Below are 15000 nucleotides of genomic sequence, written 5' to 3'. Positions count from 1 at the left end.
ACAAACTAACAAACTAACAAACTAACAAACTAACAAACTAACAAACTAACAAACTAACAAAACTAACAAACTAACAAAACTACACAACTAACAAACTAACAAACTAACAAACTAACAAACTAACAAACTAACAAACTAACAAACTAACAAACTAACAAACTAACAAACTAACAAACTAACAAACTAACAAACTAACAAACTAACAAACTAACAAACTAACAAACTAACAAACTAACAAACTAACAAACTAACAAACTAACAAACTAACAAACTAACAAACTAACAAACTAACAAACTAACAAACTAACAAACTAACAAACTAACAAACTAACAAACTAACAAACTAACAAACTAACAAACTAACTAACTAACTAACTAACTAACTAACTAACTAACAAACTAACAAACCAACTAACTAACTAACTGACGAACTAACAAACTAACTAATTAACTAACTAACTATCTAACTGACTAACTAACTAACTAACTAACTAACTAACTAACTAACTAACTAACTAACTAACTAACTAACTAACTAACTAACTAACTAACTAACTAACTAACTGACTAACTGACTAACTGACTAACTGACTAACTAACTAACTAACTAACTAACTAACTAACTAACTAACTAACTAACTTACTAACTTACTAATTAATTAATTAACTAACTAACTAACTAGCTAGCTAGCTAGCTAGCTAGCTAACTAACTTACTAACTTTTCAATCTGGTCACCGGCTGTTACTTCACATCTTTTCTCAATAAGTCCCACTGAGGCCGACTAAGTTTCTACTTCAGTTTTTGCATTTTCAACAACTGACTTTGTTGTTAGAAAAAAAACGTTAACAAATGGGGTTGAAAGTCCTTGATTTCAAAAAAGAAAAGCGATTTCTTTAAAGTTGTGATAATGTGAATATGATGACGATGATGGCGCCATAATGTTAATGATTATTTAGCATATTTTGCCTTAGTGGTAGTTTCATATCATTGTGTCTATGCCTTTAGTGTCTGCGTGGTATGAATCTTTGTACAATAAACATTCCTATTAGGTTCTGACAACGTTATTTCCCTGGATAGGTATTCATATTAAGTATTAAAATTAGTTGTCATTCAGTGATTTAAGCAAGTTTTGTTGAAAAATACTTTATGTTGTTATAAGAATAAATTTTAAAATATTATGGAAATTTACATTGACATCATATGAGTAATTTGTTTACGAGCTTTTGTAATAAGTAAAGAGCTTTCTCAGGGTTTTAACCAAATGCTTTTTTATGATGTAAATGAGGTAACCTTTGCTATGATGGAAAATTAACATATCCGTAGACTTAGTAATATCTCAAATGTTTGCCATAGTGTTGGTTTAATATTTAAATAACTAAATTTCATGTTACCCGAAACGATACTTCAAGGTTCATAGCGACATATTAATTTTGGCAATCGTATAAATAGCTTTTTAATCCGAGGGCTAAAAACTGATATTATTCAACTATTCTCTTTTATTGGGGTATTGAAAATCGGAATTATTTTAGAGAATTCACCTCTCATTGAAGAAACTCCCAAAAATCAGTCTCCCGTATAACATACATATTTAGTAGACCATTGGACGTGGTTGTGTTTAATCTGAATAAAACGTTATAGTTACTCATTCATAGTCGACTCTTGGTCCTAAAGTGATCGTATGTGATTTTTTTACTCACATAATTCTGATCTTGTGGCATTAAAAGGGTTTTCATTCATCAGGTTTACTGCTTCAAGTTACCCTCTCTTGTACCCATATGAGTCTTTCAACAGTCTTATAGTTAACCTTAGCAGCTCTTCAATTGACTAGCTAAAGTCGACCATAACCACTATATGTTTTTCCTAGAAATGCAAGATGTACACTAAAGCTTTTTAGTGGTATTTGCTTTTACCAAAGAACTCCAACAGGTTATTAAAGCGTAAGTTAAAATTGGTCTACTCATGCTTTTGTAATGTTAGTCATAATGGAGCAGAGAATCGCTTCACGCTTCAGTATTGTAAGATATTAGATTCAGTCTGTAACCGTGACAAATCTCAATATGTCATTAAGTATAGACCTAGATATCTCACCATGGCCAAGAAACTGCCAAGAAAACTCATTCTCTTCTAGTCTAGAGCAGATAATTTACAAAGAAGATGGAAGATTGTTAACCCTTTTTCCCGTCTTTGCAACAGTTCTCATTGAAGGGAAATCCAAGCCGACTTGCATGTCTGCCTAGCATCCAATGTCATGTTGCAACGGCTTTCAAACTCTTTTTGAAAGACGGTCATAACAACTTGGTCCCTTTACATGCGACTAGGTTATTTCTGAAGAAAGTATCTGACGATACTGAGGGAGTTTCTATTAAAACGGCATTGGATATATCAAGAGCATATCCAGTTGTGACAAGCTCATCTCACTGTCCTTTTGCGCAGGCATCCAAACATAGGTAATGTCCGACAGGTGACCCAGCCTTGACAAATCTTCACTATCGACAAAAATGTCTATGTTGCCACGAATATTTAGATCGTGTCTGTCAGACAGACATTATGGCAAATATTTCAGCCTGGAAAACACCTAAGTTATTGTGTATACAATGAGAAATACTTAACCCAACTTCTTTACAGAAGACATCAAAACAACACCACAATTCAGTTAAGAACCATCTGTCAAGGTTCTGGTTCACTTGTTTAGTAACCTCTAAGGAAAGATGTGAAGTTGGTCTGTCCACATAAATTTCTATGTTGCCACGAATATTGAGATCGCATACAGTTGTTCGGAAGACGATGAGAGGTAACTTTCCCAAATTCTTCACAAAAGACACCAGATTCAGTTATGTTTAGAACCACCTGTAAAGATATTGCTCTTCTATGCTTCTGACTAAAAACTCTATTAAAGTTTGTATGTGGGTTAATATAGTCGGATGGTTAGTTCAAAATTGTAGGTAAAAACCCTTGTGGACACAGACATATGATCCACTTCCACAAACAACTATTGTATGTATAGACTTGAAAAGTCCGGTCAAAGGTTTTTGTAAAACTTTTAGCAAGTCTAACGTTTTTTTGTATTTAAACGATTAGATCGATTTTCAGTATTAAACATTTTTGATCTAATGGCCTTAAATTTCGTAAATTACTCAAATTGAAACGTTTTAGATCATTTGATTTTTATCCTTGATTCCCGGTCTTTTGATGTATGAGCATTAATGTGTGTTTAATGTTAAGTGCGGTCAATTTGTATATAAATCCTTTTCTGTTTTTATTACATTTTAAAAATAAAACAATAACAACAACAAAGACAGGGTCAAAGCAGCAAAGAGCCAGCTAAAAATGATTTCCATACGTACTTTGTATATGAGAATATTAGACTTGATTCTTAAATATATAAGTTGTGTTTATAGTTGAACGTTTGAAAAAAGTCCTATTCGGATTTTCGAAGGGATATCTTATATAGAAACTATTTTGTGCAAACATTAAATGCCATTCTGGGAGAACATTAATTTAAGGACTAGTTGTTGTAACAGCTAAAACTGTACAATAATCTAATTGGGAGGTTCTACATCAATGTCCAGTCCTAAAAATTGGGCTGCTTTAACTGGATGCGTCTATAATTCCATTGGGCAGAGTGAGGTAGGGTTGGCTCAGCAGTTGAATATGTGGTGGGTGTCCTGACAACATGCAGGACATTCGTTAGGGACTGCACGGTCTATACGTGACCAGTAGGCATTGAGCCTTTTGCTCCATCCCGATCTTAATTGTGCCAGAACTACTCTTGTTTTCCGCGGCAGGTTTTCTTCGGTGTCGCTTCGGAGGAAAACTATCTCTTCGTATAGTTGGAAATTGTGGATTGCAGGATATCCTCGATACTGGCGTGACTGACAGTGTCGAAAGCCTTCGACAGGTCAAGAGCTAATAGGACCGTCCTTTCACAGGGCCTCTGCCGATTTAAGCCTTGTAACATCTGAGTGGCAATAACGGTTGGGTGAGGACTAATCTTTTAAAGTTACCTATAACGTTCGCTTTACGGAGTCCTCACTATTTGACCGTTTTCTTGCATTTTTTTATCTACTGCAATCTATACAAAACAAAACAAATTTTTGCGAACAGATCTAATGTGAATACGTTTTTCTGTTTCTGTTACAAAAAATAAACTGTTTTTTATTCGCATGTTTTTCCTTTTTATTACAATGTTGTTGTTTCGTTTTATTTTTCTAAACGAACAGAACGAAACATGTTTGTTTTTGACATTTTAGCAAAATTAAAGTTTGTGTTTTTGTTTAAGGAAATTGCAAAAATATTGTTTTTGGCATTTACCACTATAAGGACTATGAGAAAAAAGGAAGAAGAAATAATAATTTTCCACAACACAATATACATATTTTTCCCTCCATTTCAGTTTAGTCTTTTCATCCTTGAGTAGCTTAGCAAAAGTGATGTACAATAGAGAATGTGTACGTGGGTGTGTATGTGTAAACGAAGTTTATATAAAGTGCAATTGATATGAAAGGCACGAAGTAATTTTCTTTCTATGTACAAGAAAGACAGCAAGACCAATAGAAAATGAATAGATAGAAAAAAAAAACAGAAAACGAAAGTTGTTATTAAAATGCAATTTAAACTAAAGGACATTACTGTGAGAGATCATAAAGAGATTTTTTTTCTTAAGAGGATATTGAAAATAAACTTATAAATAGATAGATATTTATGAGATTTTTTTTAATGCTTTCTACTTTATTAAGCAATTTCTAGTAAACTTTATAAAACTGGCAAAATAATTAAGATTTATTGCATTATCTATAGATATTTACTTTGTCATAAGAATAAAATGAATGAGTACTTGAGTTAGTTAATATTCATCTTTACTTATTCGTGGGAAAAACTTTTTTTCATATATTATTGACAATATCCTTTAATGCATGCTTACTTTAATAATCTGCTTAATTTAGTGATTTTCAGATTTCAAGGACACTTGACTAGACATGAAATTAATCAGGCTGTTATAGATTTCGTAAAATGATGACTCTCACAAAATAGGCCAATCAAGTATGTAGAATCATGATCTATACTTTTAAGGAACGGTGATTGAAACAGGTACGGGTGGGAATTAAATTATTGGGTTTTAGACTAGTCAAGCTTATACTACTGTACTGTGCACTTGTCTGGTGGAATATCATGCAGAAAGCAAACAATTTAAAGGAATCATGCGTACCTCGCCACTAATGATTACAGAAGCTTTTTGTACCACTATATTGAAAACTCTCTTAGTAGTGAAAAAATTGCTACTCATTGATCTAATAGCTCAAAAATTTGCTAGCTACTGTGATTAGACTCAAAATCTGTTGTAAATTGCTTATTAGGAACAGACTTTAAGAGCACACATAATATGTTTAATAAGGCTGGAAAATTGAAAAATTGCCAAGATCATATGATCATTATACAATCCACTACGATCACAAGCCTTGTTAAATCTTTTAAGTGCTAAGCTACGAACTGAATTTCAGTATTTACTGGTCACTAATCTAATAGGCTTCAAGTAAAAGAATTAAAATTTTCCATAGACGACTTTTGCAGAGACTACTTAGCCCAATCAAAACATATTTTTACCATGACAAGAAATTAGGTCAAATGAGCAATATTAGTACAAGATTTCACCTAAAACCATTCACTTTACAGGTACGATTTTACCCACCATAAAAAATGGGTATAAATTGTTTTTGTCATTTTATTTGTAACACATTGATATATTCATGTAAGATCAATATATTCTGGGTCTTTATTAGATTCTAAAACGATCTAGCCATGTCCGCCCTTCTGTCTGTTAAACGATAGAGTCCAAATGGAAGTAGCTAGTGAGCTGAAATTTTGCACAAATACTTTTAATTGTGCAGTTTGTCTGGTATTGAAATTCGGTCCATGATTTAGCCTAGCTTAAAGAAGGATGGACCATAAGTGGTCCTAACTCTCCTCCTCGCATATAAATGACTTTAACGTTTATTACTGGATCAAAAATTTGAGTACAGCTGTGAAATTCTACATAAGCATTTAAAAAAGATCAGTCATGAACCCCTAATACGCTCATTACTAGCTTAAAACTGCGAGTACAGGGATAAAATTCGCATAAACACGTTTCGTATGAGCCAAAACCTTTCTACTAAAGTCTAATAATAACTCTATCCCCAGATCTCCTTCAGAATATGACTTTAGTTTTAAAATTCTCAGCCTGTCCAGGTTCAGTTCAAAGGTCTGCTTCCTTTAAATGAAAACACAAAGCTGTATTATTGAAACCTAAAACTACTTATGGTCTACTTAAGAGTACGTTGCTATTCCGAAACGATGTTTATTCGGGAGACGATCATTGAATGATGCTTATTCGGAAAGTGATAGTTGAACGATGCTTATTTGCGAGGTGATCGTTGAATAATGATTATTCGGAAAGTAATCGTTGAACGATGATTATTCGGGAAGTGATCGTTGAACGATAATTATTCGGGAGGCGATCGTTGAATGATGCGCGGTATTGACGGCGTAAGCAAGACAAGTGGGAGGAAAAGAAATTTTATCACCGTACTCTGGCGAGGTTTATGTTAATTTCAGGGTCTATTCGTTATACGATTAGATGTTTAATCTGCGCAGGTAAAGAGATGAACTGCACGAAGTCAATAAGTATTAGGAAGTTCTTGAGTTCGACTAAGAATATAATCGCAAATACTACACGAAGTCAAGAAGTATTCCGAGGTTCTTGATTTTGACTAAAAATACAATCTTAAATACTACACGAAGTCAAGAAGAATTCGGAGGTTCTTGATTTCGAATAAAAATACAATCGTAAATACTACACGAAGTCAAGAAGAATTCGGAGGTTCTTGATTTCGAATAAAAATATAATCGCAAATACTACACGAAGTCAAGAATAATTCGTAGGTTCTTGATTTCGGCTAAGAATACAATCGTTAATACTACACAAGTTATTTACGAATGTAAGAAAAATTCGGCAATTATACAAACTCACACTACTAAAGCAGGCATGTACTTGTTGTATTGGATGTTTAATGTAAGATAGTTTATTCATATATTTATATATTGTATGTATAGGTTTTTTTACTGCCACTTTACATTATAACACACGACATATTGGTCGTATGTCCTTAAAATATTCTTGAACCTTTTTAAAATCAAAGGCGATTTAGCCATATGTCACAAAATAGGAGCTATACTAGGCGCGGATCCAAGGGGTGGAAATTTAAACCAAAAAATAAAAAAAAGAAATTAATATAAGTAAAAAACAAGTAGGAAAGTATAGTCGGCCATGGCCGACCATATAATACCCTACACCATGAGTATATTTTTAAAATTTTTACTTTTTAATTTTTTTTATAAAGAAACTTTTATGTTGAATATTGCCATAATTCCAAAATATTTAAGCAATTTATTGATAAAAAAAAACTAAAATTTCTTAATGAGGCTTTATATAGGTCAAATATGGGGCGATCCTCGGTAAATTTGGGAAAAGGATATATTTCTAAATAACAGTTAGTTTTGTTGAGTTTCATTGCGATACAAATGGTTACAAGTCAATTTTAGTCGTTTAAGACATTCTTTTAAAGGGGGGTTTGTATGGGGGCTAGGGTCAAATAAGGGCCGATCCTTACGAAAATCTGCAGTGTCATTTATATTTATATAAAACTAATTTGTGCCAATTTTTAGAGAGATAGCAGAATATTTGACGTAATTATGTCATAAAAAGTTCAAATCGGGAGGTACGGTTTATGGGGGCTAGGTGAAATAATGGACCGATTTCAACCATTTTCAAAAGGCTTCGTCCCTGTGCCAAAAAACATGCTTGGTCCAAATTTCATCAAATTATCTTGAAAATTGCGGCCTGTACCTTGCGCACAAGGTTTACATGGACAGCCAGCCAGCCGGACAGACGGACGGACATATCTTAATCGACTCAAAATCGATCTTTAAGGTGGGTATTGGACCAATAATTTTGTATGTTACAAACATCAGCACAAACGTATAATACCCTCCCCACTATAGTGGTGTAGGGATTAATAAAATTTACCTCCACCCCAAACACTTGATCTGGATCCTCGTCTGAGCTAAACAGTTGATATTTTTAACAGTTATTCTCTATTGATAACATTGGTTTGATATTGAACGTAGTCAATATTGGTCCACAATTTTACGTAGCTCTCATAAAAATGGTCCACGGAATATAGTTTAAAGTGTCATAAATATGTTTAATATAAAATAATCGCGATAAAATGTTGCACAAGTTGTATGTCGGTCATTGGATCAAATTCTAAAAATTACTATTAATTAAGAAAAATAAAATTCACCATATATTAAATAAATAAGAAGATCTTCCGAAATCTACTTTAATTTTACCTCACATAACCCGGATGTGCAATCAAATTCTTCATTAAAAAATATGCTATAATTGAAAAAATATTGTCATGCTGAGTTTACGCCTACTATTGATTTTTTACCATGACGTCACTAAAGATCGGTGTCTTCCAGTTTTGACCAAAATCATGTACACTTGAAAGTGGGTCCAAAGTGTAGTATAAAAAAAGGGAAATCATTTTTTCAAATTTATAGTTTATAAACCATTTGAAATTTTTTACTTTCTTAGACTAAGTTGTCGGTCGCACTTGTCATTAAGATGAAATCAAAAAAAACTTCATCTTAATTCTTTTATATCAAGTGGAATGTTTTACATTATGAAATTGCGGAGCTTTTCTTAACAACAACTGTACGTATAAGTGTTAATGATTTATTGATGTTACAAATATTAAGTATACGCCTAATTTAGCAAACCATTTGAAATAGTACATTAACATGAAAAAAATTAATTTTTTTAAAGTTTTTTTTTTACGATTTTGATCTTAGACATAAATTTTTTTAGATTTATTCTTTTAATTTATTTAAGTAAAAATAATTTCTTTTTAATTCTATTTCTAGGTCAAATGTGGTCATATATGTGGACGTTTTAGTTATCCTGGTATTATGGAAGCAGCCTATGGCAAATACGGTTACTATTTACTGTCCTTGCTGCAATTTATGTATCCGTTTTTAGGTATGAATGCAACCAAAATAAATGAGAAAAAAAACTAATACAGACAAATTAAAATGTCCTGGTCACAGATACACAAAACCAGCAACAAAATGTTAAGCTAAAATAACAAAGACCTATTTAAACTATAGTTTATCCCACACACCAACAAATACTCTTACATAGATTTTAAAACAAATGTTTTAAATTAGGGAGGGTAGGGGATGGTGCAACTAAAACAAAACTATACATTTAACATTAAAAATATAAAAAACCATTTAAAAGTCATTTCATTTGAATCCATTTGATTCGATTTCAATTTGAAAACGTTGCATTGTATTCTATTCCTTCATTTTACCAATTTACGTAATTACAGCAATGATTTCCTATAATGTGGTTGTGGGCGATACTCTGTCTAAGGTACTGGTGCGCCTCATACCCTCCTGGGGTACATCGATGGGTGCTGTTCGTTTGGGTGTGGTATTCTTTGTAACCGTTGGCATTGTTGTGCCTTTGTGTCTCTATAAAAATGTTTCACGTTTGGCCCGGGCAAGTTTCATTAGTTTGGCCTGTGTCGTTTTCATTCTATTGGCTGTGATTATCAATCTTCTATCGGGCGATTATAAAATGTAAGTATTTCAAATTTAATCATGGACATTTTTATAAATGTATTCGCAATTTATAATTCATTATTCATTCATACATTTTGTTTGCTTTTTTGTTGGAAATTTTCTATTGTTGAAATAGCAGTCAGTCGAGTAAACGGAAATAGCTAATAAAAGGAATTTCTTTTTGTATTTGTATAAATAAATGAAAGAAAAAATGTGCTAGAATATTTAGACAAAAAAAAGTAAATTGCTTTAATGTTTAAATCATACAATTTCCGGTGATTATTTTTTTTATATTTTTATACCCTACACCACTATAGTGGGGAGGGTATTATACGTTTGTGCTGATGTTTGTAACATACAAAAATATTGGTCCAATACCCACCTTAAAGTATACCGATCGATTCAGAATCATTTTTTGAGTCGATTAAGACATGTCCGTCCGTCCATCCGTCCGTCCGTCTGTCCGGCTGGCTGGCTGGCTGTCCATGTAAACCTTGTGCGCAAGGTACAGGCCGCAATTTTCAAGATAATTTGATGAAATTTGGACCAAGCATGTTCTTTGGCACAAGGACGAAGCCTATTGAAAATGGTTGAAATCGGTCCATTATTTCACCTAGCCCCCATACAACCGTACCTCCCGATTTGAACTTTTTATGCTATAATTACGTCAAATATTCTGCTATCTCTCTAAAAATTGGCACAAATAAGTTTTATATAAGTATAAATGATACTGCAGATTTTCGTAAGGATCGGCCTATATTTGACCCTAGCCCCCATACAAACCCCCTTTCAATAAATGACTTACACGTCTAAAATTGACTTGTAACCATTTGTATCGCAATAAAACTCAACAAAACTAACTGTTATTTAGAAATATATCCTTTTCCCAAATTTACCGAGGATCGGCCCATATTTGACCTATATAAAGCCTCATTTAGAAATTTTAGTTTTTTATCAATAAATGGCTTAAATATTTTGGAATTATGGTAATATTCAACAGTTTCTTTACAAAAAATAAAAATTTTATAAAAGTAAAAATTGTAAAAATATAGTCATGGTGTAGGGTATCATATGGTCGGCCATGCCCGACTATACTTTCCTACTTGTTTTTTTAATTTTCTTGTTAGTTAGCAAAAATTAAAAAAAAACTAAAAATTATTTTGAAGTTGTTGATGCAAAGAAGATAATTGCTACAATTAACACAGAATTTTACAAAATAAAATTAACCAAGGAAAGTATTCTATGTTAAAAAAGTGAAAATTGTGGGAGTTTAAAACAGAATTATTTTATTCTGTTTCTTTTTCGAATATCTAATCCACTGGTGCTATAATACAAACTAACAACAGTATTGTAATAACTAACGAACATAAAATGTCGACTGTATTGTCAACTATAGTATAGTCAATACCCTCGACTATAGTAAAAACGATACTCTTGACTTTAGCATTGTCGACATTCTCAAAAATAATATAGTTCACACTCTCGACTATGAAATAGTAGACACTCTCGATTATTACATAGTCGACACTCTCAACTATAATATAGTCGACACTCTCGAATATAAAATAGTAGAATCTTTCGACTATAGAATAGTCGACTCTCTCGACTGTGTTAACTCTCTAGACTATAGAATAGTCGACTTACCCAATTATAGAAAAGTCGACTCTATCGACAATAGCATAGAAGATTCATTCGACATTAATATAATCGACTCTGTTGACTATAGTATAGTCCCACCTCTAGACTATATTATAATCTATAGTCCACTCTCTAGACTATAGAATAGTCGACTCTCTCGATTATAGAATAGTCGACTCTCTCGACTATAGAATAGTCGACTCCCTCGACTATAGAATTGTCGACTCTCTCGACTATAGAATAGTCGACTCTCTCGACTATAGAAAAGTCGACTCTCTCGACTATAGAAAATTCGACTCTCTCGACTATAGAATAGTCGATTCTCTCGACTATAGAATAGTCGATTCTCTCGACTATAGAATAGTCGACACTCTCGACTATAGAATAGTCGACACTCTGACTATAGAATAGTCGACTCTCTCGACTAATGAATAGTCGACACTCTCGACTAAAGAATAGTCGACACTCTCGACTATAGAATAGTCGACTCTCTCGACTATAGAAAACTCTCTCGACTATAGAATAGTCGACTCTCTCGGCAATAGAATAGTCGACTCTTTCCACTATAGAATAGTCCACTCTCTAGATTCTTTCAACTATAGAATAGTCGACTCTCTCGACTATAGAATAGTCGACTCTCTCGACTATAGAAAAGTCAACTCTCTCGACTATAGAATAGTCAACTCTCTGGACTTTAGAATAGTCAACTCTCTCGACTATAGAATAGTCAACTCTCTGGACTATAGAATAGTCGACTTTCCCGATTATAAAATAATCGACTCTCTTGATAATATTATAGTCCGTTCTCTCCACTATAATATAGTCGGCTCTTTACTACTATTTAGGCATCTTTCCTGATTTAGAAATCAAAATAAGTTTCATTGAAAAACATGAGAAACCACATTTTATTTATTTTAAGGAAGAAAAATTATTTTTTTTGTCCAGCCATTCAGTTTGTAAACAGAAAGCAGCTGGACGTGTAGGTGCGTGAATGTCGGTGCCCAGCAGTTCGACGGGACAGTCCCGAACTGACCACTTAACCTACCACTTGTGGTGGCCCCTAGCCACCTGACTACCTAGGTGACCAACCATTTTAACATGGGCTTGTCCTACGAGGAAGTCAATCGTCACTCTATACCCTACAAAGAGACATTAAAGAGACGATTGCCTCCGCTCTCGCTTACAAAGGGGACACTAAAGTGACGACTGTCTTCATTCTCGTTTACAAAGAGTTTATTGGTGACGAAAGACCAGGTGGTAAGATATTAATGGAAATAAAATTTAAAAATTTCAAGTGTCTACTCTCTAGAATTCTATAGGACAATAATGTGACTATTGACCCGAAAAATATAAATTTGAGTCAACCAGATGGTGGCATATTAGTAGAAAGTAATAATCATTTCTCCAAAAGATGGGTATAATAACTACTTTCGGAAGTTCAACAAAAAAAAAAAACAACTTTTATGAGTATAATCTCTAGGTTACTTGAGGACAGTAAAGAGACGAGTCGTCTCAGACGACTGTCTTCTCTCCCACTTACAAAGACTACACTAAAGTGACTACTGTCTTCATTCTCGATTACAAAGGGTACATTCGTGACGAATGACCCAAAACATACGAATTACAATCATCCAGGTGGTTAACTATTAGTGGAAATTACTGTCTTTTTTGTATGCATTGACTCTTTGTCGAACTGCTGGGTGCATACAAAAGACGAAGTACACACAAACACATTTTTATACAAAAAAAAAAAAAAACAACTGAAAAGTGTACAGTCATGAAGTGTTGCAGTTTGAAACTTTGTAGATGGTTGAATGAATGCCTTTTATTTGCAACGTAATTGCAAATATTATTGGTGACGAAAGACCAGGTGGTAAGATATTAATGGAAATAAAATTTAAAAATTTCAAGTGTCTACTCTCTAGAATTCTATAGGACAATAATGTGACTATTGACCCGAAAAATATAAATTTGAGTCAACCAGATGGTGGCATATTAGTAGAAAGTAATAATCATTTCTCCAAAAGATGGGTATAATAACTACTTTCGGAAGTTCAACAAAAAAAAAACAACTTTTATGAGTATAATCTCTAGGTTACTTGAGGACAGTAAAGAGACGAGTCGTCTCAGACGACTGTCTTCTCTCCCACTTACAAAGACTACACTAAAGTGACTACTGTCTTCATTCTCGATTACAAAGGGTACATTCGTGACGAATGACCCAAAACATACGAATTACAATCATCCAGGTGGTTAACTATTAGTGGAAATTACTGTCTTTTTTGTATGCATTGACTCTTTGTCGAACTGCTGGGTGCATACAAAAGACGAAGTACACACAAACACATTTTTATACAAAAAAAAAAAAAACAACTGAAAAGTGTACAGTCATGAAGTGTTGCAGTTTGAAACTTTGTAGATGGTTGAATGAATGCCTTTTATTTGCAACGTAATTGCAACTTGTTTCTTTTCATGTGCTGCTTTTTCTTCTTGGAAATACTACAACAGCTCTGTAGTTTGTTATTTTTCGCTTGAGGTTATAATTTAACTGTAACAACACTTTTATTGTGTATGTATGTTTATGGGTGTGTATGTATGTTATTATATAAACATACACCATCACAATTGTTTACATAGCAAATACATGTGTTGTATATTCAAGCGGAAATATATGAACACACATACAAATACCCCGAACAATATCATCCCATCACGGACCAAAAAGGATTGTGGACTACAAAAGGCCACCGAAAAATGAAAACAAAACGAAGAATTTTTTTAAGAAAAAATATCGTTTCAACAAGAGCCTCAGAGAATCATTTATTCTTTTAAAAATTGTTTTGTGGAAAAATATTTAAGAGTTTTCTTTTTGTTTACAACTTGTTGATATTTTGAGGAATATAAGTGTTTCTAGGAAGAAACGTAAAATGAAAGGGTATACATTTTGTTGTCTTTGACCTTGTTCAATTGTTGCATATAGTGTAAGTAATATGCATAAGTGAAGCAAACTTTTTAAGAATAATATGTTTTTTGAAAATATGTTTAAAATATTTTGAAATTTGACAACACAATATATGTTTCTATCCATTTTAAGCATTTTGCAATATCACAGGTAGTGTTGTAATTATATAAACGGTTATATATTTAGGGGTCTGGGTTTTGAATAAGTAGAATTATATTCTCTGCTGCTATACCAACACAAATAAAACTATTATTTAGTAGTATTATTTGAGTAGTATTTGAGTTTCTCTGTTCTATAATATAGTCGACACTCTAATACGGCCGATACTCTCTACTATAGTATTCAAAACTTTCGGCATTGGCCATTGGTGACATATAGACTGAAGCAATATTTTATGCAGTGAACTAAACCTGTCCTTTTTGTGAAAAAATGTAATTTCAAGATTGACAAAGCCCAGCGCTCAGCACCGATCTGTCTTGGTGTTCGTTGAGGACCTTTTAAAAGGACTGGCCTGAATCCTTCATTCGTTAAATAAAAGATAGTAATCGGTAGTTGGGAAGTTAGTAAGTAAGTTGGGGAGTTAGTAAGTTGAGTAGTTAGAGAGTTAGTTAGTTAGGTAGTTACTTAGTTAGTTTGATAGATAGATAGATAGATAGATAGATAGATAGATAGATAGATAGATAGATAGATAGATAGATAGATAGATAGATAGATAGATAGATAGATAGATAGA

General features: G+C 33.0%; 1 protein-coding gene across 1 annotated transcript in view; it reads left to right on the top strand.

Moving 5' to 3' along the window:
- LOC111675740 (putative sodium-coupled neutral amino acid transporter 11) overlaps nucleotides 1-15000 on the top strand; it is a 46829-nt gene that overhangs the window by 20219 nt on the left and 11610 nt on the right. Inside the window, exons 3-4 of the mRNA XM_046955695.1 lie at nucleotides 8966-9080; nucleotides 9433-9685. Coding sequence (XP_046811651.1) covers nucleotides 8966-9080; nucleotides 9433-9685 — 368 coding nt within the window. The remainder of the gene's footprint in view (nucleotides 1-8965; nucleotides 9081-9432; nucleotides 9686-15000) is intronic.

The sequence above is a fragment of the Lucilia cuprina genome, chromosome 6 (genome assembly GCF_022045245.1).
Source record: "Lucilia cuprina isolate Lc7/37 chromosome 6, ASM2204524v1, whole genome shotgun sequence".
NCBI classification, from domain to species: domain Eukaryota; kingdom Metazoa; phylum Arthropoda; class Insecta; order Diptera; family Calliphoridae; genus Lucilia; species Lucilia cuprina.
The sequence above is the reverse complement of the archived record's forward strand: the minus strand, read 5'-3'. Positions and strand labels throughout refer to the sequence as shown.